Source organism: Girardinichthys multiradiatus, chromosome 9, assembly GCF_021462225.1.
Source record: "Girardinichthys multiradiatus isolate DD_20200921_A chromosome 9, DD_fGirMul_XY1, whole genome shotgun sequence".
Taxonomy (NCBI): domain Eukaryota; kingdom Metazoa; phylum Chordata; class Actinopteri; order Cyprinodontiformes; family Goodeidae; genus Girardinichthys; species Girardinichthys multiradiatus.
The window spans coordinates 26,012,850-26,038,266 of NC_061802.1; the positions used below are offsets into that span (position 1 = coordinate 26,012,850).

Sequence of the window (25,417 nt, forward strand, 5' to 3'; positions counted from 1 at the left end):
TGCCAGTATGTTCTTTTTTTGAAGTGGTTTTCGCCTTTGAACTGTCCCATGGATATCATTTTTGCCTATAGTCTCTTTCTTATTGTAAAGCTAGACCTAAGTAAAACTTTATTTACATAGCACCTTTAACGATATAAAATCACAACGTGCTTAACGGGAGCCAACAACGTATGAAGGAGAGAAGTTAATAAAAAGCAGATTAAAAACGGTATGTTTTACTGCTTTTAAAAGAGACCACAAAGTCCACTGATCTCAAGTCCAAAGAAAGAGAGTTCCAGAGTCTGTGAGCCACTGAACACAAGGCTCGGTCTCCTTATGTTTTCATCTTAGTATGGGGAATCATCAGTACGCCCTTTGTGACACTATAAACACAGACATTAAATGAGGCAAGTCAGGCCAGCCAGTTTTGTGAAGATTCCCCATTGTTCCATGTTTGCTCTATCTGTTGATAATCGCTTTGTTTCACTAATGTCCAAAAGCATTAGAAATGGCTTTTTAATTCTTGATTTTACTCAGATTATCTTTCTCTGATATTTAAATTTGTTTGATAAAAAATTTTTAAATAAATAAATAAAATATAGAAAGTAAAAGACTACTGTGTTGAACAAGAACGTAAGTTTAGGATAAATAAGTTTTGGGTCATCAGTTCGGTAGCTGGGAAATAACCTTACATCCCAGTCTGGAGTTTTCTGCCTGTGATGACTGACTAAGCTAGTGTTATTAGTCCACCTCACCAACTTTACAGAATCAAACCAGAATAGCCTACTACTGTCCTCGTTCTTGTTGGAAAATAGTGTTTGAATGAGAACAAAAGTTAGAGTAAGACGGCATTATTTTTTGATGGTCTCTTAATAAAAGCACTCAGAGAGAATGCAGAAATCAGAACTAAGCTATATATTAATTCACAATGTTGCTAATCTAATACTTTTTTATTTTATTTTAAGGATGCTAATTTATAGACGAGAGACTAGAGAGTAATAACATAGTCAAATTAAGGAAGGAACATGGTAATACAACTTTTGCATTTTGACTAATACAGTCTTTTTGTTTAAGCAGATGAGTAAAGTGCCTCTAAATTGGCAGACTGGGGTGGTGGTCCCCCTTCACAAGAAAGGCAACTGGAGGGTGTGTTCCAACTACAGGGGGATCACACTCCTCAGCCTCCCTGGTAAGGCCTACGCCAGGGTATTGGAGAGCAGAGTCCGGCCAATAGTCGAACCCCGGCTTCGGGAGGAGCAGTGTGGTTTTCGTCCCGGCCGTGGGACACTGGACCAGCTCTATACCCTCTACAGGGTACTCGAGGGTTCATGGGAGTTTGCCCAAGCGGTTCACATGTTTTTTGTGGACCTGGAGAAAGCATTCAACTGTGTCCCTCGTGATGCCCTGTGGGGGGTGCTCCAGGAGTATGGAATCGGGGGCCCTTTATTAGGGGCCATCCGGTCCCTGTACGAGTGGAGCAGGAATTTGGTCCACATTGCCGTCACTAAGTCGGACCTGTTCCTGGTGCAAGTTGGATTCCGGCAGGGCTGCCCTTTGTCACTGGTCCTGTTCATAACTTTCATGGACAGGATTACTAGGCACAGCCAAGGGCCACAGTGGGTCTGGTTTGGGAACCAGTGGATTTCGTCTCTTCTTTTTGCAGATGATGTGGTCCTGCTGGCCCCCTCTAGCCAAGACCTACAGCATGCGCTGGGGCGGTTCGCGGAGTTCAAGTATCTCGGGGTCTTGTTCATGAGTGAGGGAAGAATGGAGCGGGAGATCGACACGCGGATCGGTGCGGCTGCCACAGTAATGGGGGCGCTGTACCGGTCCGTTGTGGTGAAGAGAGAGCTGAGCCAAAAAGCAAAGCTCTCGATTTACCGGTTGGTCTATGTTCCTACCCTCACCTATGGCCATGAACTTTGGGTCATGACCGAAAGAACAAGATCCCAGATACAAGCGGCTGAAATTAACTTCCTCCGTAGGGTGGCCGGGCACTCCCTTAGAGATAGGGTGAGGAGCTCGGACATCCGGGAGGGGCTCGGAGTAGAGCCGCTGCTCCTCCACATTGAGAGGAGCCAGTTGGGGTGGCTTGGACATCTATACCCTCGGGAGGTGTTTCAGGCACATCCCACCGGGAAGAGTCCTGGGGGACAGTCCGGAAAACGCAGGAGAGACTGTCTCTCGGCTGGCCTGGGAATGCCTTGGGCTACCCACGGAGAAGCTGGAGGAGGTGTCTGGGGAAAGGAAAGTCTGGGCATCTCTACCAAGTCTGCTGCCCCCGCGACCCAGTCCCAGATGATGTTGAAGATGACGAGTACAAGTACGAGTACAGATGAGTAAAATCACCAAATTTTAAACTCGTATCTCTAAATCTTTTTACTGTTTCAGCTGCTGAATTTGGTTTTAGTTATTTTAAATGTTGGACATAATGTCACGTAAACCAGGTTTACACTCTGAATTGGTCAGTTTTCTCTGTTTAAGGCAATAAATATTCCTTTGATTTTTACTTTTTGTGAGTGATTTTCTCACTGATTGTTAGGCATGGGCTTTCATCAGGATATACTAAAGTTTTAAAAAGTTACAGTTTCAACACTGATCTTTAAAAGTTTAAAAGATCATTATGAAGCACAGAATAATGCAAGACTGCCCCTCCACGACATGTTGCTGAGCAATGCCAGTCAGCTGGCGGAAAGAAGGCAACTAAAATTTCCCCTTTCTCACAAGAAAGACAAATTTGGCGGTTTGAAAACATTTCTGGTCCCTACAAACAGAGATTATTGGTGTACAAACTAAAGGAGCCCTACACTTCACTTTTATTAAGATAACTGTTACCAACTACAGTTGGTAAACTGAAATACCATTAATATAACAGTAATAATCAATTTATAATTTAATTATGTGTTTATAGCTATAGGAAAAATTTACACTTTTCTGTTTTAAAATAAAAGCAGTTAAATGATGTTGTACAAGTCTTTGTGTTGATACCCTGATACCGTGAAACAAGTGGTATTTTTGCTTAAGGTTATGATACCACGACAATCTCATGCCTACAGACAAATAATAATTTTGTAGAATCTGCTAAATTAAATTAAATTAAATTAATTTATTTGGATATTCAAAATACATTATTTGCACCACCTATTTTTATATGTTTTGAGTGCAACCTGAGTACATTTTTAAATATTATGACCAAACCCCTACAGGACCAACACTTAGGACAGGAGGGACTTTTCCAAAATTACAAATTACTAAAATATGTTTGTTCCAATAGCACCCTCTCCTGGACATATGTTGCCAATGCATTTTACATCGGCAAATATTGAAAAACACATTATGAGATATTAATTTAATACAACTTTGCCGATTTTTAATAAATGAATTGCTCCCAACTGTAATAGCATCCGATAACAGGTTTGACCTCAAAATTGTTTCTGTTGGATAACATTTTTATAAACAACAAAAAATTAGAAATGTCATTAATTACTCATTATTGATTTGATTAATTTAAAATAACGGCCACTGAACACTCATAGCAGTTGTGTCTAGCTAACGGCCTAGTTAGCTAGCTCATATATAAAAATAAAATATATCTGTAGCGCCATTTCATTAACTTTCATACGCACTGTAGTTAAGAAAGTATAATAAAAAAAGACGTTTAACTCTGTCCTAATATTATATATGTAAAGCTGTTCAGACATATGTTACAAGAGATCAGATTGTTAACGTAGAGTTCGTAAAAATGCACCATTATGTTAAACGTAACTATTTTGGTGTATTATTTGTTTCTTAACTCAACATATCCGCCATAAACAGCAAAGGTACCACAAAATGGCTTCTTGTTATATAAATGATATTAATTCAAGATATTTTTCTTTAATTGTTAAAGTATATCTAACGTTAATTCTCTTACCAACTGAACATCCCGAAGCCCACCGTGAGAAAGCGGAACCAGAACCATTCTCAGTAGCCGTTAGTTAGACCGACGCCTTTTGATGATAGTACCAGAGACGGACCAACGGCCGAAACAAATCCGACTGTTAGGCAATCTCAACGGATTAAATTTTAAATTACCGTTTAAATACATCACTGGTTTATATTTTTTTTTAGCTGTAGTGCGTCTGCTGTTAACGCTTATCGCACGGAACAACGGTCTTAGTCGTCTGACACACTTCGTTGTAAACAATAACAATGGCCTCTGGTTCCCCGTCGTCCTCCCCGGACACTGCGACGGGCTCCGGCACGGATCCAGCCAGACCCGATACTGGGGAGCCTCTTGGTGGAGCAGGTTCGGACTCTGATTCGGACTTGGGTTTGAGTAAGTTCGACTGTAGTGCAATGGAGATGGGGGACCAGTTGGATGGAGAGGAGCTGGAGCTGGAGTTTGAGTCCGCAGCCGATCGTGTGAAGGATCTGATACAAACAGCCAGCCGGGACCAGCTGCTGTACCTGTACGCCCGCTACAAACAGGTGAGTGGGTTAAATCAAACTGTATTTCAGTGGCACCAGAGGAGTGTTTTGGATGTAGGTAGTGACACCATGTGGCTTCAGGCAAAATGGCAAACGTCTGCTACAATGCCTTGCAACACTATTCAAACATCTTGTGATTTATTTTTCAAGTTCAAGGGATCTGTAAAGACAGATATCATTTCCCCGAGTTCTTTCAGCCTCTGACAGCTTTTCTTGTAGTCTTACCCTGTATTTAGCTGCAGACTGCTTCCTATCAAGTACCAACTCTGATCAGCTTTCCTGCACCTATTAAATAAAAGCTTCCCCACAGTATACTGCTGCCACCACCATGCTTCGCTGTGGGGATGGTGTGTTCTGTCTGATGAATGGTGGCTTTCCTCAACATACAGAGTTTTTTGCATATAGGCCAAAAAGCTAAATTTTCACCTTATTCCACATTTGCTGTGGTCCCTACATGGCTTGTGGCAAACAGATCTTTTTATGGCTTTTGTTCAACACGACTTATAGTTTTGACAAGTTAATTTAATAACCCACCTTAGCTGCTGATATACAACTCCTCCAGAGTTAAGATCTTTCTGTGTTTCTTCTCTGATTAATGCTCTCCTTGTCTAGCCTGTCAGTTTAGCTGTACAAAAACATGCAAACCACATGTTTCAGATTTTTATTTCTAAACATAAAACAAAAAAAAACCAATTTGTATGGCTTCACAATCAAGCTCTACTTTTTGCTGGTCTATCACATAAAATCACAATAAAATACATTGTTATTTGTGGTTGTAAAATTAAATAAACCTCGGCGAGACTAATTTCTTTTGCAAGGTCGAGAACATGTTGTCAGCAGTTTCCAGCTCCTCTTGAGGTTTGTAGATGAACCAGGCCCACATGTTTTTGCTTCCCTTATGGTTCATCAGTATTCTGCCAGCTAATTGTTTTCCACTCCTATTAACAGGTCAAAGTGGGAAAGTGCAATACATCAAAGCCTGGCTTCTTTGATTTTGAAGGACAGCGGAAATGGTATGTTGACTTAATATTTGACCAGTTAACAACTTTATTTTTGTTTAAATTCAACATGCAATAATCAGTTTTTATGGAAAATGAAGTTTATAAATAGGTTTGTGTAAAAGAGGAAAATAAATAAGGATAAGTACTCTCATGTAAAACAGGAATATTATTTGGTGTTATAAGCTCTTTTTATATTCAATGCTGATCGCTAAAACCCTTTTTTTGGTTTTCTTTTGTCAACTATGATGATGTAAGATTTTCTTCAACTTTGAGTCTTTTTATTAAAGCACAACGTCCAGTTCCAGATATAACCCCTAGGGTGGAACAGACCACAATTGTGAGCAGAACTGTCTTATCGTGGCAGGCAAGCCTGGAAGCAGCTCGGAGACATGGAGCCGCAGCAAGCAATGCAAGAATACATTTCCCTTGTCAACATGTTAGATCCCGAGGGTGCCACAAAGGTAAAAACAACCACCTCGGAACATTCAGAGGTGATTTTGGTACAGGTTTTTGGATCTTGACATACCCTGCAAACAAAAAGCATATAATTAAAACTCATCAAGGTATCTGGGCATGTTTAACATTCTAAGAACAGAACCAATAACTTTATGTGACTTAGATCTGTCTGGTTTAATATATTGCCTTTCTGTAAACCTCTCCTCGTCCTTCATTACAACATTGTTAACCTCTTTTTGTGTTAAACATGCTAAGTGGATGTAGTGTTGTGTCTTTGCCAGCAGATGTCACCATCAGATTATAGTTTCTATTCACCAATTTAATTTTATACATGCAGCATAAAAATAAAATATAAAAACTTTAGTTTTCTTTCAGCAGTAGCTTTATAACAGATAAATATAAATGAAACTTGTCTTCCTTTGTCAGTCAGCTTGTATGGAATATTTTGCTTCATTCTGCATTACTTCATTTTACTGTCGGGAGAGTTATGCTGCCATAGATAGGTTGTTGTTTGCAACGGGAGAATACACATCTTGTCACAACAACAACTTGGATCATAAAAAAATCCCAATGCCTATCAGTCTTTAATTGCTAGGTTTAAAGTGCTGAAAACAATAACATTCAAAGAGCACAGTGCTGTGAAAAAATATTTTCCCTCTTACAGATTTATTTCTTTTTATCCTTTTTTGTCACACTTTAATTCTTCAGATCCTCAAAATAGTTTTGTCATCAGACAAAGATAACGACAGTTTTCAAATGCTGATTTTTATTAGTTCAGGGAGAAAGCTATCCAAACCAATCTGGCCTAACTTACAGTGGGTCTTTTGCATCATTTTGGAGGAATTGTGGCCCACTCTTCCATGCAAAATAGTTTGTATTACATCTGATTTGAGTTTTTTTTTTTTTTTTTAGCATGAACGGGATTAAAGTGTATATAATTTGAGATTTTCTACCTCTAGCAGTAAACATTGAGAAATATTCACCATCAGCTTGGTTCTTAGTACATTTTGTTGCCCTTCAATCCTGTCAGATGAAGCAAATACTGTATACGCTCAGTAAAAAAAAATACGTCAGTTTCATTCTCATTATTTTAGATATGTTTTACAAAAAGTGCCTTTGTCTTTCATCACAACCTCCAAACTTCAACCCTCCCGTCAGTCGATCGCTTTTTCTGTCCCTCCAACAAAGCTTTTACACATTTAAAAAAAAGCCATGCATTTATCTGTTGCTTGCTTTTAATTTTTCGTACATGTTTATTTCAAACTGCTTATGTCCAGTTGAAATAAAGTCAATGAGGAGGCAGTGGTATACGACTAACAGAACATCCCATTATCAGTAGTGTTTGCACAGCCAAGGGTTGTATTGAGAGTCACTGTCTTTCTGCATCAAAAAGCTGTGGTCTTTCAAACAGTAGGACAGAATAATTGTATTCAATTTAACCAAGATTTTTTTTTTTTTTTAAAGATTACCAGCTCCAAGAAACAGTTTCTGAGCCTTCCATGGCCTTTAATATGGTCCTACATCATATACAGATATTTGTTTGGAAATTAAATGATGAAAGTAAACTTCATTTAAGCTTGGTCCATACTTCGCCAAATTTTACTTTAGTACATGTTCCAGTTTCACTTAGACTCAATTTTACAAGTATCCATTTCTGGTCAGTTTATGCAGATACTGCAGTTGGGTATTTGTCTCTATGTTGAGGAACAGATGACTATCTGTCACAGTCACATGGAGAAACTGATCAGCAGCAGAGGAATTTGCTCTGAGCTTTCCAAGGTGTACCCAAAGAGTCTCAGTTTGGAAATCTAAGTATGCTTCTTTTAGATTTGAAACTACTACATTTATCCAGGAACCTGCAGCACATACAGTACAGACCAAATGTTTGGACACACCTTCTCATTCAAAGAGTTGTCTTTATTTTCATGACTATGAATATTGTAGATTCACACTGAAGGCATCAAAACTGAATTAACACATGTGGAATTATATACTGAACAAAAAAGTGTGAAACAACTGAAAATATGTCTTATATTCTAGGTTCTTCAAAGTAGCCACCTTTTGCTTTGATTACTGCTCTGCACACTCTTGGCATTCTGTTGATGAGCTTCAAGAGGTAGTCACCTGAAATGGTTTTCACTTCACAGGTGTGCCCTGTCAGGTTTAATAAGTGGGATTTCAAGCCTTATAAATGAGGATGGGACCATCAGTTGTGTTGTGCAGGAGGTGGATACAGTACACAGCGGATAGTCCTACTGAATAGACTGTTAAAATTTGTATTATGGCAAGAAAAATGCAGCTAAGTAAAGAAAAACAAGTGGCCATCATTACTTTAAGAAATGAAGGTCAGTCAGTCCGAACAATTGGGAAAACGTTGAAAGTGTCCTCAAGTGCAGTCGCAAAAACCATCAAGCGCTACAAAGAAACTGGCTCACATGAGGACCACCCCAGGAAAGGAAGACCAAGAGTCACCTCTGCTGCGGACGATAAGTTCATCCGAGTCACCAACCTCAGAAATTGCAGGTTAACAGCAGCTCAGATTAGAGAACAGGTCAATGCTACACAGAGTTCTAGCAGCAGACACATCTCTAGAACAACTGTTAAGAGGAGACTGTGTGAATCAGGCCTTCATGGTAAAATAGCTGCTAGGAAACCACTGCTGAGGACAGGCAACAAGCAGAAGAGACTTTTTTGGGCTAAAGAACACAAGGAATGGACATTAAACCAGTGGAAATCTGTGCTTTGGTCTGAAGGTGATATTGACTAGGTCATGAAACTGACAATCTGTGTGAATGTAGAGCAGGTAGATGAAAATAAAAATGTCTCCATTATTCGCTCCATGTTTTTGAAATGCCAAGGTCATTACCAGTTTGTCATTTGAAAATTGAGAAAAACGTAGTTCATAAAATGATTTTTGGTATAATTATGACTGTAAACATTAAGAGTTGACCTAAAGTTACAAATATTACACCAGAGGGACAGACGGAGGTTGTTCTTCTTTCTTGTTTAAATGAAAGGGTTCTTCTTGCATGTTCTTTTTGACCTACTGCTTTGTTTGAGCTGCCTTTTTTTTCTTTTCATTGTCCACTATCGCTCTATATCTGTGCCTTCAGATCATTTAATTTTTAATCCGATCATCCCTTTCCTCCATGTTCCTCACATTTTTTCATTCCTTCCTCTTTTATGTCCCTTTTTTGATAGCAAAACTGTCCACTGCAATTGAAACCCCGTCACATTTCTCTTCAACCATTCTGTGCGGGGAAAATACTTGCTGACTCGGCCTAGCAGAGTACAGCCCCAGCAAAAGCACATACCACCCACGCCTCCAAAAGAAAAAAAAGAACCTGATTGCATTAGTGTTAACAAAGCGTCATAGCATGGCGGGAGCTATTCTTTTGGAGGCACGGTTAAATAGTGTAAGTAGGAGTGCATAGACAGAGGAGCAGGGGAGAGAATAATAGCCACAATTTGACCTCTGTTCCCCTCGCAATTGTTGAGCAGACACTGGCTTTATATTACATTATAAGGTAGAGGAGCAGGGCCCGTTCATCAGCGAATATTCTGAGTTTCAGAAGTGAATTAGTTTGTCCCAAAAGTGCACGCATAGTTGTTCTGCTCCCTCTCTCCTCCCTTCTCTGAAATCAGATTTGTGCAGCTTCTTTTGTGAGTCAAGGTTGGTTAGTGAAGAATAGTCTAGCTAATAAATTCTTGGCCAAACTGGATGTACAATGGAATTATATGAAAATACAGATGATTAACAAGAGCCCCAAACTGGGAGGCAATGTATGTTATCATGTTTGCATTCATTTTGGTGCTCATTTATTGGAAATAAAGTAAGACCCTAAACACTGCAGAGTTTCAGTACGATTACCAAATTCTTAACATTGTGTAGAACTCACACTGTTAGTGAGAGGTTGCATGTAGAGGCATTCATTGTGAATAGACAAGTCTGCCTCTTTGTGTTGAGTCAGTACAAAGCAGTGAGGCCAAAACCTCTGTTCAAAGAGGGTAGAGACTTTGACAGCTGGTCTGAGCCAAACTCGAAGGTCTGGTGTTTAACACGAGCCGCTACTGCGCTGTAATTTGGTAATTTTCTCTTACATCTGTGTGTTAAATTTAAGATTTCACAAACAAACTGAGCCTAAGATAGAGTCTGATTTCTCTGTATTGTTCTCACAGCAACGACGAGGAGCAGAAAGGAGAACAGGGTTCGGAGGAGCAGCAGTCAGCTCTCTATACCAGGAGGAGATGATAAGGTATTTAAATCAGAGGTAACACATACAAGTAGAGATACACAGAGGAGTTGGCTGGTGACGGGTGTATTACAATTTTAACAGGGTTAAGATCGCTATCCTTTTTCTTTCTTTTCTCTCTCTGTCAGTGAATGCACCATGCTTAAGCACTGATACGTTGTTGTCATCACTCCTGATTGTGGATGCTGTTTCTAAGTGAATAAGACTAGAACATTGCTATTTTTGGTATCAGTGAGGTTCTTGACTAAAAAAGTCAGAAGAAGCATAGTGATGTAAGAAGAAATTTTAAAGAAAACCACATATGACATTCAGACTCAAAAGAGAGAGAGCAAGACTTTTAGCAGATTAAAGGAAGGAAGAAACTTTTATTCCAAAATCCAAAGTAAATTGTTTCCAGCTTGGGAAAACTGAAAACAATTAGCTTTTTAAAGACAATGCTCTCCTCAGACAGTTTGACCTCGCCTCTGTTCCCAATATATAAAATTAATGACCTCTCATGACAGGAAGGCTGTTCATAGAGTCTCGTATATTATCGTTCTTACAGAGAAACTCTGATCAGTGTATCCCTACAGACACTCAAACACCAGAACCAGAACTTGCGTGGGTTATCTGATATGAAAAGAAAATATGTTTTCATTGCACAGAGATCTGTATTACCTTGTGTGTAAGTGTTTCATTGGTCTTTGTGGAGCTGTATCTCTTTTCTTTAATTCCCAGGTCAACTTAGTCAGCTTTGTGTTGTTAACCACTAGACTCGAGGCAGTAACAGACAGTAACTGCATTTGCAGGTCTGGAATTGTGACGTAGTTCTGATTTATGTTAATGAAATCCATTCTCCATTAATTCCTGCCTGGCAGACTCACTGAGGCATGGAATCCCCCATCTTCATTTCAAATGCAAAAAGAGCTTTTTGGAGATGAAAATGAGATGTGTGAATCCTGCAGGTTACCATCTAAATGGCTGTATAGCATTAGTATGCATATTATCTGTAAGAAGTGACCTGAGCCTTCGGTTTTTTTTAATTACAAAATTAAACAGGCAGGGTTAGGGGGATGCACGGGGTATAGCAGAGGGAGGTAGCTACAGAAGGCTTCCCAGAGCAATGCTCCCCTGATGATATCCAGTCGCAGCAAACACTCATGGGGAACCCGTCACAAGGATGACATTAACATGACACAAGCACACCTGAGCAGACAGTATCATACACTTCACGCTATATGTCCGTGTGATTATCATCCGAAGTCATGCATAACCTCCCAGATGTGATAAACTCACTGCTCTGCTGCTCTTCAATTTTCTCTTTCTCACACATAAGCACCCTCCATATTAAACAGCTGAACACCTGTTAACCAGGCAGATTTAATTGCACTGCTCACTCAACCTCCGCTCATGTGTATGTGGAGCATTTATAGATGAAAACAGGATTGATTAGCAATATCCCTCGACTGCTGAGCTGATCGGAGGGTTCGAATGCTGCATTTGCAATTCGCCAACCACCTCCGAGTTGAGTTCCGATAAAAGCTGGAGGCTTCGTGGGGCGAGCTCTTTTCCTGGAAGCCAAACCTTTGTTTTTTCAGTTCTCATTGTTTCAGGTGCTTCCATCGGAGCTCAGGCTCGGTCGGGGTCTTATGAGGGAGCGAGATGAGAGATTGTGTGAGTGTATGCGTGCCTTTGATGGATTGTGTGGCTCTGTTGCTGATCACTGAAACTCAGGCCAGGTATTTTTTTTTTTTTACCAGTGTGACCAGTTTGGCCTGATGGATGAAGGACATATCTGCCGGTACACCGCACTGGACATACATAACGTTCCCACACATGCACATACTAGATACACAAACACTAAAAACCTTGGTGCTGCCGTGATGACAGAGTAGCCTGTGACCTTCCCAGCATGCTTTGCACTGTTGTGGATGTCATGTTGTTTATAAGGCCCACATTAATCATTTGTTCGTATATGGCCTGTTGGTTTGCTTCTGTGTATTTGGATTCCTTTGTCCTTTTATTTCACAAAAAGTGATTGTCCAAACAATTGTTTGCATGTGTGTGTGTGTGTGAGCTTTCATTTAGGAGATAATTTTAATGTTTTTTATTATATAAACCCAAAGCTCCCTGCTGTGTGTGTGTGTGTGTGTGTGTGTGTGTGTGTGTTCATGCTCATCATTCATATATATGTGTCATGCCAGCCCCGTCCGACCATCAACTAAAGACTGATGACTCGGCCTATTGATTAGTTGCCGGGGGAGACGGATGGTGGCCACGCATCAGACAGGCTTTGGGGTCATGATAGCCATCAGACAAGGAAGTGGGTGTGGTTTGGCATGAATAAACATAGCTGGTGTAATCAGGAGTATGTAAATGAATGTGCAGATACATAACCTTGGTCTGATAAAAGCATGATGAGTTATTCATCATTAACAATGAGCTGGTAAAAGAGAGTGAGCAGAGGAAAAAGAGAGAGGATGTAGCTGAGGAGCTGAAGGAAAAGAAGTGTGGATCGCCAAAAAAGAAGAGACCACAGAGAACACCCTCCTTGTATCTGTTTTTCTCTTTTCTTATAGAAAAGAGTAACATGCCTAATTTTTATAGTCTTAAGTTTAATCCCCCTTCAGTGTGGCGTTAAGCTGGTCTGGGATACAGAACATTAGGAAACATGGTTTTGCTATTTTGTTCTTTAATATTGCAATAACAAAAACGTGTGATTAACATAAATTTGCTGAAGTACTTTTAAGTACTTAAGCTTTATCATCTATGTCACTACGATGTAGATGAGGTGTGTGCATTTAGAACAGTGAAAGTTCATCCGACTTGCCAGAGGATATTGTTAAGCCGAGTTTAAATGCATGACACGTGAAATATAAACCCCCACCAAACAATTCATTTTAATAATCCTTTGGGACTGTGATATTGCAAATGTTCATCTTTCAATTACAATTGCAGTTCAAGATATTGTGCAGCTCTGGAAATGAAGCTCTGTTGGTCTGAAAAAGTGGGATTCATATTTTTTCTTTGGTATTATCTTCCTTTACCCATTTAAGGATAAAAAATGATAGTTTCCCCCAAATTCTTATTGGAAAATTTGAAAACCAGTAACTTGCTTAAACCATAAGCAAATGTTAGCATTTTTACTTTGTTTTGATATGACTTGTTGATAATGCAAGTCCAATTAATTATATCTGCATAAAACGTTTAGGAAAGAGCTGTTCTGCTTTATGAACTTAGCATTTTGCTTTGAACGTCATATAATTTAATTACTAGTGTTTTAGCTGCCCTCTGCACAGCAGTCTCCTAGAGCTTTCTGAGCACAGCACACAGAGTAGGTCACCTGGTTAAAACAAACAGCAGTCAATGCAGTTCTTCCTTCAGTCTGAACATCGTAGCAGGGACTGAAAAAGATTGTTATGGGAAAAAAACTGCTTCAACAACCATGCACAAAAAATGGGCCGGATGTTGGATTTTTAAAAACACTGAAGGTGCAGCTGACATTAAATCACAAATACCAACAACAGGTATCCGGAGTTGAGATCAATAAGGGAGTTTGTTACTATTCTTGTAAAAAAAGGCTTGATTGGGACTCGACTCTGATCCAACACTCAAGAATAAAATGGGACAACCCAAGTTAGTGCGGCACTGGTGGTTTAGGAGTTAAGTGCACAACCATGTGCACAGGCTATAGTCCTCGATGCGGCTGTCCCGGGTTCAAGTCCCAGACCTGGCGACCTTTGTTGAATGTCTCTCCGTCTCTTTACCCTCTTTCCAGTCTACCTACTGTCAAAAAAATTAAAAATAAAGGCGTCTAGTGCCGCAAAAAAAGGGACAAAGTGGAATAATAAAGAGGAAACTCTTCCAAAAAAGGGGAATGACAGTCACAAAATGGGGGGAGATTGGGTGTAAAACAGATTTTTTTTTTTTCCAACATTGATACTTTTTTTATGTTATTTTATTTTTTCTTGACAATCTCTGTCTCATTTCTTATCAGAAACAAACTTCTTGGTTGATAAAAATTTTTAAATTCATATCTGCCAGGTGTATGAAGAGTTTTACACTAACAGTGGTTCATGTGTGACTCGAGCTAGCTGGGCTCTCTGGAGCTTTACAGGCCCAAAGTGGCCCAGGAAGACGGCTTCACAGGCAGGAACAGGAACTGTGGGATTTGGATTTGGGGTTGACTGAGTGACTGCATTGGAGCAGTAAAAGTGTCAAATATGCAGGTTTTCTTTCAGACAATAGAGCACTTAATTCAATTAATCTGAATGGCTTGGATGGGTTAGAGGGAGGGGAAAGAGTAAAGCTCTAAATGAGATTTTGCTCCCCCTATTTCACCTAACATCTCTCCCAACGTCACCACACTCCCACAGCACTCATTCCTGTCCCCAATGCAAGAAGGTGATTAGAGACAGAAAGATATAATTAGAGGTAGGATGGTGCTGCTGTGCGTGCCTCTGTCCCATAGGGACTGCCGCTCTGATATCAGATGGTTCGGTAGCGCATGTTGATAGTGTTAAATTTATGATAATTCAACACTGGTGTCATTGCTACTTAAATGGCGTACGTTTGCATGGCACACAAACCAGGAAGGAGTTAACTAACTGGCAAAAGGAAATATGTTGGAGGATGTTTCGAGCAGGAACATAACTTTGAGGTGGATGGTTTGTCAGCACCCTATACGATGAAACCATACAGTCTGAATCCAGCCTTGTTTTGGACACTTTTTACCCAGTAACTTACAATGACGTGATGCAATATATGAATGTTGCTACTTTCCTTTGTTTTTGTAATAAAAATGACTGATCTTTACTTTCTGGGTTTTCCTTCTGTCTTTTTCCCAGGGAAGAGGACAAGAACATCTTTGACTACTGCAGAGAAAATAACATCGAACACATCAGGAATGCCATCAGTTCTCAGAAAGTGGATGTCAATAGCAAAGATGAAGAGGTACAGTGCCACAAAATATCTAAAGGCTGAAGTGGTTTGCATGAAAATTATTGGCATGATTAGATTGCTATTTCTATATACAGTGGTGCTGCTAAAGCCCCTTTTACCAATATGCTGCATATATGGCTCCGCAGTCAGACACTTTGCTTTGACCTGTTGCAAAAATATATGCAGGTCACTAAGTGGCAAATAATGCAGCTCCTTTTGCAGTTGATACATAATGGTTTCTGTACTCCCACATACACCTGGACTAATGGTTTGTACTGAAATTTCTAAAATTGTCCCCACTATTGTAACGCGTTTCCTGGATAGACCCAGAAATCCATCCATCTGCCTTTGATTCATTATCAGCCGAGCCAACTGGCTCCCTGCCCTTTCTTCAATCACGTCACTCTTCACAATAAACAGCCATTCAGCCGCTGAGTTCACAGTCAAAGGCCAGATGGTTGAGCCATCTCTGCTGAAAAGGCTTTGTCTGGCTTCAACTATTGTGCTCATCTTATGCCCCGTTGTTCTGCCCACTGAACAGCAGAGGGCAGTGGCAACATTCAACATCATCTGAAATAGTGTTAAGAGTCTGCAGGTTAACAAAGAGGCTCTGCCTCTGTGAGTGTGGAACTAAAACATCACCTGGGTTTGATTAGTTCTAGTAGTGAATGTTAAAGTTTGAGGTAGATTTTCTGCACAAACAGTCAAATCAAGCTTAACTCTGCCTTTCATATGGACAGGTTTTGTAGTCATCATCCATCTGCTGCTATCTGTACAGTCAGTGAAACACAATCAGCAGAGAAATTATTAAAACATTAAAATAATAATAATAATCCTCTAGGAAGTGGCAGTTAATACAGTTACAGTTAAGACATGAAAACACCAAAACAATAAATACAGTTTTGCTTCCCAAAGCATTGTTATAATTTAGAGTAGAATCGAAATATCCTTTGTAGTCCCTCACTGGATAATTTTATTAATTTTTTTATTTTTGATTGGTTCACAGTAAACATGGGACAGTTATCAGTATAAGGGAAAACCGAGGGTTTAAAAGGTTACGGTTTCAAAGCCAATAGGATTTTCTGTCGTACCGACCCTGCTGCATATCGTCCTTTCGATGAGGTGCCAGAGAAAGTGCTGGAGTGACATTAACTCTTCTCTGACTGTATGATGCATTGAGTAATGCAGTGATACCCCTCCCCCACCTGTTGCTGTGAACTGCCCGTCAGCTAGCTGACAAAAAAGGCTGCTACATTTCCCAATGCAAAGACTTATTCGGTTGTTTGGAAACATTTCCCATCACCAATAAACACGGGCAGTCGTGACATGGAAACGAAAGCAGCTCCACCTATCATTCTTTCTAAGCTGATGCTGTTTTAAAACTAAAGTTGGTCATTCAAGCTGACAAAAAAAAAAAGCATTATGTTATGTCACAATTTTGTATTTTAATTTTTCTGTTATTAACATGATAACCATACTCATGGACATCATGCCATGGCAGTTTTAGACAGCCCCATGCCTAATTCACATAGCCAAAATGTAGATGGTATCAACGTATGGTTATAATATATAAAATTTTGAATATAGATCTAAATAGTTCAATGATAGAAGCACACAGAATAACTTTTGGCAGCTGTATGGCAAAACAGGTATTTATGATTATGCAGTTGCTTGGTTTTTCAAAATCATTATATTTCTCCAGATGTTTTTTTGTTATTTGTTATGTCTGAATATTTATACAGTCACATTAAATCCAAAAACCTATACATGCATGTTTAGATTTTTAAGTTACATCTAAAATTCTTTAGAAAATTCTCTCACTCCGGCCTTTTGGTATTTTCTTTGCAGGATTCTCTTAACAGGTGAACCTAATGTGATCTTTAATAAACTTTTGAATGCACATGTTTTACTCTTCAGTACTTTTTGCACAACTTGCTGTTCTCTAACAAGGAGCTTAACAGCAAAATTCACAACAGGTGTTTGATCCAGACATCGATCAATACATTTCCTGGTTCAGTCAGAGCTGGTATTTAAACAGTTCTCCTCATCATGCTTTTCACATTTTCAAATGAGACCAAAACAACACCTAACAACCGATCAATAGTACCTCGCCAGGATGTTTTCAGACAGAGGTGGCCACTGAGCTTAGAGTGTCACAGAGTGTCATCAGCAGGTTGCAACAGAGATACAGAGAGGCTGTAAGAGTCACAGAAAGGTGTAGAAGTGGATATCCTTTGACCACATCCCACATTGTTAACTTTATTTTGAACAGTGTCATGCGGATGATGAATGCCACTCAACTTCAGGCACTTTTAAAGTAGGTGAGAGGTATCCAAGTGTCACGTTAGACCATTTGAAACCCTTAACATCATGGTCTGTGTGCTAGGTGACCTGCAAGGGTACCTGACCACACCACCAGGTACAAGCATCATCATCTTGCCTGGGCCAGGGCGCATTTACGTCCGACGAGGGACCAGTGAGCCTCAGTGCTGTTCTCTGATGAAAGTTGATTCATGTTGAGCAGAAATGATGGCCCTGAATGATGTTGGAGATGTCAAGGAGAGCGCTATGCATCAGTCACTGTTGTCACCAGACCAGCCTTTGGTGGTGGTGGTGTTACAGAGTGGGCAGGAGTGTCTAAATACAAAACTGCCCTACACTTTGTGAACGGTACAGTGACAAGCCCATATTACCTGAATAACATCATTAATCCAGTCATTGTTGCCCTGCATGATCAACACAGGCCTAACTTCATATTTATGGACGACAATGCTCCAACTTATCGAGGCTGCATCATAGGGCACGTCTGCTGGAGACTGGGGTACCTCGAGTGGAGTTGCCTGCACTTTGTCCAGACCTAAATCCCATAGAAAACCTATGAGGCTCCTAACTCTTTAACCCAGAACGTCAATGGCCTGAGTGCCGCTCTTCAAAAAGAGTGGGATGCCAAACCTCCGCAGACAATCAGTCGACCTGTGAACAGCATGAGACATCATTGTCAAGCTTGATGCTCAAGGGGTCATGACACGTTATTGAGACATTGACAGTTTTTGTTGTCGTATATTCACCACTGTTCCTGGCTTTTGTTTCTATAAATTGAGATGAGGAAATCACCATTGGATGCTTCTATTCAAATGCCGTACTTTCTTGATATAACACTGTATTGTGAACGTTTTACTTAAATTGGATGGATGGATGGATGGATGGATGGATGGATAGATGGATGGATGGATGGATGGATGGATGGATGGATGGATGGGATAGCAATTAGTCATCCTGCGGTATTAACTAAAAACTTTAACTGATGATATTTGCAAACAACTGAATTTCATGTGAATTTTGCTGTTTAAACTGTTTTCCCCTGTTGTTTCAAGAAAGCTTTAAAAAATCCTATGTCTGGGTTCAAAATATGACTGTACCTAGTCCTTATTTTTTTCTATTTGGAAACAACCAAGTTTTATTTATAGAGCAATATTTTGTTTGTAATTGGGTTGTTTTTTAAATACATTAATCACTTGCATTTTCATTGCAATAAATACCACAAAAAATATTGCGATGACATTTCTAATCCATTTCTCCAAACCTTGCATGCATTCTGTATACAATAAGGGTTTGCTTCTGCTTTGTTTTACGTGTCTGGTGTTCTACCCTTTGCAAGCTTTATTGACTGCTATTTTTTTTGTGCAGATGTGCTTCTTTTCTGGAACTTGTCCAACTCTTTGCATTAAGAGAAAGGGGGTTTTCTTACTTAATCAGACAGTGCTAAAAATACCCTTCCTGTAGTCTGAAGAGCACTAATTCAGCCATGATTTAGCACAATATACTGTAGGCACACACGTAGGCTTTTTCACTGATGTACCTCAGACCTAACACATTTCTGAGTTTGTGTTCTCCTGTTTGAACCACAAAACTCTGGCAGTAAAATGGCAGCAGTCTGCAGCAGAGCACCTTAAAGAAAAAGAGTGAGTGAAGGCAACATTGGTATTCTGACCTGACGCATAAGTAGCCATTTTAACATGCAGCCTTGGTGATCAATATGATTTAAGCTACAGAGTTGGACTTGCAGAGTTTGCTTTACCTAATTGGCCTCACTGAAAAACGAGCTCCTGAGGTTTTATTAGAACAGGGATCTTAGACCCAAGGAAAGGGTTGTGAGAGAGTGTTTGTGCATGTGTGAGAGGGGCTCTTTACTGAATGTGTGCTGGATTCTGCAGTTTGTCTGGTAGTCACACACAAACCAACACACCGTGCCTCAGAAAAGTGTCCATACCCCTTTAACTTTTTTACATTTTGTCAGTTGCAACCACAAACTTTCATTTTATTGGGATTTTGTGTGACAGACCAACACAGAGTAGTGCATTACTAAACTAGGAGTCATGTTATGGCTACATGGGTGTTAAAAAGTGTTTCAAATACAATTCTGTAAAGTATGGCATGCATATGTATTCAGCCCCCTTTCCCCCCTAATCCCCAATAAAAGTAAGTTCATCTAGCTGCCTTCAAAGTCACGTAATTAGTAAATGGAGTCCACATGGTGTAATTGAATCTCGGTCTAAGCTGTTCTATACAGCTGTTCTGTGAAGGTCTCTGAGGTTTGTTAGAGATCATTAGTGAACAAACAGCATCATGAAGAAGAAGGAATGCCCCAGACATGTCAGGGATACAGTTGTGGGCAAGACGACAACAACCATTAGGGCCCATGGTAACTTAGGAAGGGCTGCAAAGATCCACAGCCCATGTGGTAGAATATGTCGACAGAACAACTATTAATTTTGTACTTTACAAACCTTGCCTCTATGGAAGAATAGCAAGGAAAAAATCTCTTGTTGAAAGCCATAGAAGCCAAACTTTTGCCTACATGCAGCTGTGAAGACCCCTCTTACACTTGCACACATTTGTGGCAGAAAACTTAACACCCTGAACAGGCAACCCCTATGGTAAAACATAGTGGTGGCAGCATCATGCTGTGGTTATGCTTTATGTTGCAGGGAGAGAGACGCTGGTAAGAGTTGATGGGAAGATGAAACTGAATACTGGGCAATGCTGGAAGAAAACATGTTAGAGGCTACAAGTGACTTTAGACTGGACGGATGTTCCACCTTCCAGCAGGATAACAACCCCAAACCTTTACAGCCAGAGCTACAATGGAATTGTTAGGATCGAAGAACATTGTTGTGTTGGAATGGCCCAGCCAAAGTCCAACCCTAAATTTTAATGAAAATCTTTGTCATGACTTAAAACTGATGTTCAGACTCTCAATTCAACCTGACTGAACTTGAGCTATTTTTCAAAGAAGAATGGACCAAAAGTGCAGTCTCTAGATGTACAAAACTGGTAGAGGCTTTCTCCTAAATGATTCACAGATGTAAATGCAGTAAAAGGTGATTCCCATGAGTATTGACTGAAGGGCTGTGCAGTATGAGTGCAGGCCATACTTTTTTTAATTTTTAGAAACATCTAAAAATCAGTCTTCATTAATCTGCTACACAATTATGCACCTCTTTGTATATAATATCACAATCCCAACATAATCTATTGAGGTTGGTTGAGAAAATGTGAAAAAGTTCAAGGGGTGTAAATGCTTTTGCAATGAATTGAAAGTCCCATTCCTCTGTCTCGTAGGACTTTTTGTATTGAAGATTGTTAATGAACAATTTAAGAGCAAATAACCTTCATTAATATCCACAAGGTTTAAGTATAACATGTGAAGGAGCAGGATGCTTTGTGTTCTTTTCCTTCAGTTTGTTTAGTGTTTGTTTGTTCCTTCCAGTTTTTGTGAAGTGCGTGTACCGTTCAGTGATTTGTGTACTTATGTTGGCAGGGCCGGGCTCTCCTGCACTGGGCCTGTGACAGAGGACACAAGGAGCTGGTATCTGTGTTACTGCAGCACAAAGCAGACATCAACAGTCAGGTGAGCAGAAATCATCTCTCTCTCTGTCTCTCTTTGTTCTTTTTCTAAGAATCTCTTGTTAAGTCCGAGCTTGTTGTAGCACTTCTGTTTACTTTTGTTACTTCGGTTTAATTTAGTAAAGCTATTCGATGCGGATATAAATAAAATCTCACAAGATGCCAGAGACGGTGGGAAAGTGGCAAGGAGCTTTTAATTTATGGAGCACCACTTTTTTGCATCAGCTCAGGTAAAGCGCGGGCAACCTGTGAAATCCCCAACCTCCTCATCACCCTTCCCTTTTGTCTATCCGTCCCTTTCAGAAGGTCACCTTTAATTCACTTTGTGCCACACATAAATCCCTCAGGGCTTTAGCAGACAGAGTTAGCTGGTAGCTAGCCTGGTGTTTAGCTCTCAGAGGTTTAGCAGCATCCAGTCGGCTTTAGCTTAGGCAGTAAGCTGGCTCAGCTGCACATCCGAGAAATTACTCCTCTTCCCCCTGCCCACCAGCGTGGCACGGCGCAGCTCGCCGGACTGCTCGCTGAGGTTTTAACTGCGAGGACAAATCAATTGGAAGTAATCAGGCAAATTGTTTTTTACGTTGCACAACCCACATAATCAGGACATTTCACAAATGACTTTCTCTTTTGTGGTCATGCGTGGCCCCTTTTGTTTGTGAATGCTCCCTGAGAGGGGGGAGGACTTAACAGTGGAATAAGTACAAAACAATTCACTGATGATTTACAGCCGCACCAAGATAATGCAAGCACAGTTGGACCTCTGAATAAATAGAGGCTTTTTTCCTTTCTTCTTTTCAAGATGTACCACATTCAATTTCTAATCGCTTTTATGTAAAACGTAAAAGCAACATTTATTTTTACCAATGCTAAAAATTATATTACTTTGATTATTGCAATAATATTATTATGAAGTGCTTGTTGCATAGAATATTACCTATTTTTGCCTTTCTGGTCTTTATAGAGTAACACTTAGGCAGAATGGATGTTGGGAGCACCGCAATGTGTCCAATCAATTAATGCCCCTCAAATGACTCTGGCTACGTTGTACTGACGTGCACTGAGACTTAGCAGGATACTGAAATTCATCCTTGAATAGTTGCATCATAATGTCAACGCCTTTGAATGGAACAGGTTTGAAAGGATTACTGGGGCGATCGCGCATTGAAGGCATCGGCCGCCGGCCAGACACATTGTGTCGTTTGTTTGATAGAAAATAGGGAGTTATTTTTTGATGGTCATTTGACATCACTGATGTGTGTTGTCCTTAAGATAACAAACTGTGTTAGTTGTTTAACTAGTCAGGGTATCTGCTGTAGTAGCGAGCCTTAAGTCAACTGCTGGCAAACGGTATAATGTTTTTAAAGTACCTTGCATGAAAATTATTTTTGCCAATAATATTTTTGGCCTGTTGGACAGACTTTCACTTCCCTCAGTGGACACACCTAATGTATATTTGTACTGGCTGAGATGCTAATGCTCACTAAGAATATGAATGTAAGGGACATTGTGATGAAAGAAAAGAAAGAAAATGTGGGTTAATCGTAGTTTCACAAGAGCATTTTCCTAATACTGTGGCCCTTGTTAACTCATAAACATCTCACAGCTTAACAATTGTAGTTTTACAACCTTAAAAGGAGTGATGGGTCACCACCTTTGCTTGTCTACTTTTACCATTACTGCAAATGTCTTAAAACAGCCAAATTTGTCTTTTTTGTGAACAACAAAAATGTATAGAAGCTTTCTTTCAGCCTGCTGACCAGCAATGCACAGCAACAAGCGGAGGGTCAGTGATACATTTTTCTAATTTCCATGCAGCCAGAGGAAAACACCTTCACTGACCCCTTAGTAGAAGGACTGTAAATAAATGGTATGACAGAAATTTGTGGGAGGGATTATTAAAACCATAACTTTTAAAACATTTGGTATATCTTGAAACCAATAACTGTCACATGGCTAATACATAAATTGTGTTTTAGTAAGAGATAGCTAGAAACATTAATCCTTTTTCAATAATGATTTTAGATGTCTAAGTTATGAATTTTAATGATCCTACTTTGTTTTTTGAAACTTCTTGGAAAATCTGTGAAGTTTTTGTAGGAGGGGAGATTTCATAGCCAATGAGAGCACAGAGATTAGCTCTCTTCATAAATTCAGGTCATCTGGAGCTTTCCACCTGCTGCTCTCTCAGGTGTCTGAGGAACTATTCAGTGGAGGAGGCTGGATATTAATGACACTGGTCACTTCCACTGGAGCTACTGGTAGCAGATTTATGAGGGAGCAGAGAGAAAAATACAGTCAGTTAAATCATACCATTCTGTCAAGATGCCAAATTATCTCGCTATGCAAAGCTTACTGAACAATACACTTCTCATTAGAACATGTTTGAACATCCTCTACATTTAGAGGAGTTGAGGAGGAAATAACGGAAAGGAGATAGGGAAGACCTGTGTCCTTTTCCCAATTGCTTTGACATCAAACAAAGAGACTGAGGTTGTATGTGTTCATGAGTGGAACAGAGGAATGTTTGGCTTGTTTTCGGGCTATTAAAGCATCCAGTAATCTCCCTTGACCTCTACCAACTGCTGAGCAATCAGTAAATAAAGATCAAACATGATTTATGCCTAATTTGTTGATTAAAACGGGGGGAGGGGTTGTGGGCTTAAGAGTTAAAACAAAAAGTATTATTATTTGCCTGGCAGAAGAGGAAAATCGTTGGAAAGTAATCAACTGATTGTTTTAGCGAATTGTTCCCAAACCCTGGTAACCTGCATTAAGGGCTCGTTTGATAGTTAATCCAGGATCAAGGGACCACAATAGGTAGCTGCATGAGTTTGAATACGCAGATCACAGATCTGCCACCTGCCAACTGTAGAGCTGTCCCTGGTGTTTGTACGGTACATTAAACGTCACCATGTTCCCACAGCTAATACTCCCTAGAAAAGTGGGGCAGGCTAACTGTGGGGGGGGGGGGGGGGGGGGGGGGGGGGGGGGGGGGGGGGTGGGGGACTGTAAAACCTCATTTTCAAAATGCTGAAAAGTTTAAATAATTGACCAGTTGTTCAGGCTAAAGTAGATAGAAGCAAAAATAATGAAGGAATATATGTCTAACATGCCATCATTCCAAAGCTAAAGTGAAAATTTGATCCAAGCAGCAAACAAATTGTCAATAATAAAGGTTTTTTAAGTTTTGTGTTGGAATGGTAATTTTTAAATAATCTAACTGTAGTATTTTGCTTACCTTATTGAACTGTGTCTGGATAAACCAAAAATCCTTAAAACTCCCTTCATGCTGCTTGGCTCTCTGGGTAAATATGTGTGCAAAGCCTTTAAATAGCAGCAGCATGTTCTCATAGTCAAGTAATTGTTTCAGTTCTCAAGCACTAATCTTTGCAGATTTGACTGTGCAAGGTGACAAGACCAGCCTGGGTCCTGGTCCAGCCCTGTTCACAGGTCCAGTTTTTTTTACTTTATAATTAATGATCTGACTGTTGACAATGACAAGTCTTGATTAGTTGCTTTGTTTGTGTAGAAATCTTCACACATATTTACCATGAGTGCCAGTGAATATGGGGTAAGCTGTATGTTTTTTGTCCTTCATTCATCTAAACATAGTCTGCCGAGAATTGTCTCATGCTTAACTGTTTCAAGAGAGCTGTTGCCTTGTAGCTGTCTTGAAATTGCAAGTGTTTGGGCTCTTCGACATTAGAAGTAATATCATTAGATTTTATTATATTAGGTTTAGTTAAATAAAAAAAACCTTTGATGCATAAAGATTTAAACTACAGTTGATCTAAACATATTATGGTAATCATATTTTACCCTTTCTTGTGAAATAATGACAAGTGTTACATTGTGCTAATTCTTGAAAAAGTTGGATAAACTATGTAAGGATGGTAAAAAGATTACTCGTTCCAGGCAGCAAACACTCCGGCGACATGCATGAGACAAAGATAAAACGGATAAAAATAAAATTCTTAACATTTTACTTCGAGGGCAGGTCTGATTAAGTATTGAACAAGTTCAAAATATTGTTATCATCCATAAGGGCTAGATATTAGGGCTGTTATTAACAGCTGCTCTTTTTAAAGCAGTGAGAGGCATGTTTGTTTGTTTGCAGTCTTAGGAATTTATAAAAGGTGAACTATATTTGTTTTTATGCACTTTTCAATTTCGCGTTTATTGCACAAGAACAAATGTAGGAGTCAATCTTCAACTAAAATGAAAATGCACCAACACTTTAACTACATAACCCAAAATGATGTGAGAAGTAGCCTTTTTATTAAACTAAACAACCATGTAGAAATACACATCTTGATGTAGTGGAAAAAATGCCAGTGTCTCAAAGCAAATGACACAACTAGGTTTATTGCTAAAACAATTTTGGGTTAAAAGCTGCTCAGTTCATCAATGAAACCTGAAAGGAGTCGTCTT

At 39.7% G+C, this 25,417-nt stretch overlaps 2 protein-coding genes across 3 annotated transcripts in view; one reads left to right on the plus strand and one right to left on the minus strand.

The window, feature by feature from the left end:
- Window positions 1–4,024, minus strand: part of xpr1a (xenotropic and polytropic retrovirus receptor 1a) — a 108,614-nt gene extending 104,590 nt beyond the window's left edge. For both annotated transcript variants that reach the window (XM_047375849.1, XM_047375850.1), the window contains exon 1: window positions 3,893–4,024. The gene's annotated coding sequence lies outside the window, so the exon portion shown is untranslated. The remainder of the gene's footprint in view (window positions 1–3,892) is intronic.
- Window positions 4,025–4,157: 133 nt separating this feature from the next.
- Window positions 4,158–25,417, plus strand: part of acbd6 (acyl-CoA binding domain containing 6) — a 44,512-nt gene continuing 23,252 nt past the window's right edge. The window contains exons 1-6 of the mRNA XM_047375851.1: window positions 4,158–4,449; window positions 5,398–5,462; window positions 5,815–5,911; window positions 10,086–10,162; window positions 14,986–15,091; window positions 20,901–20,990. Coding sequence (XP_047231807.1) covers window positions 4,171–4,449; window positions 5,398–5,462; window positions 5,815–5,911; window positions 10,086–10,162; window positions 14,986–15,091; window positions 20,901–20,990 — 714 coding nt within the window. The 5' untranslated portion in view covers window positions 4,158–4,170. The remainder of the gene's footprint in view (window positions 4,450–5,397; window positions 5,463–5,814; window positions 5,912–10,085; window positions 10,163–14,985; window positions 15,092–20,900; window positions 20,991–25,417) is intronic.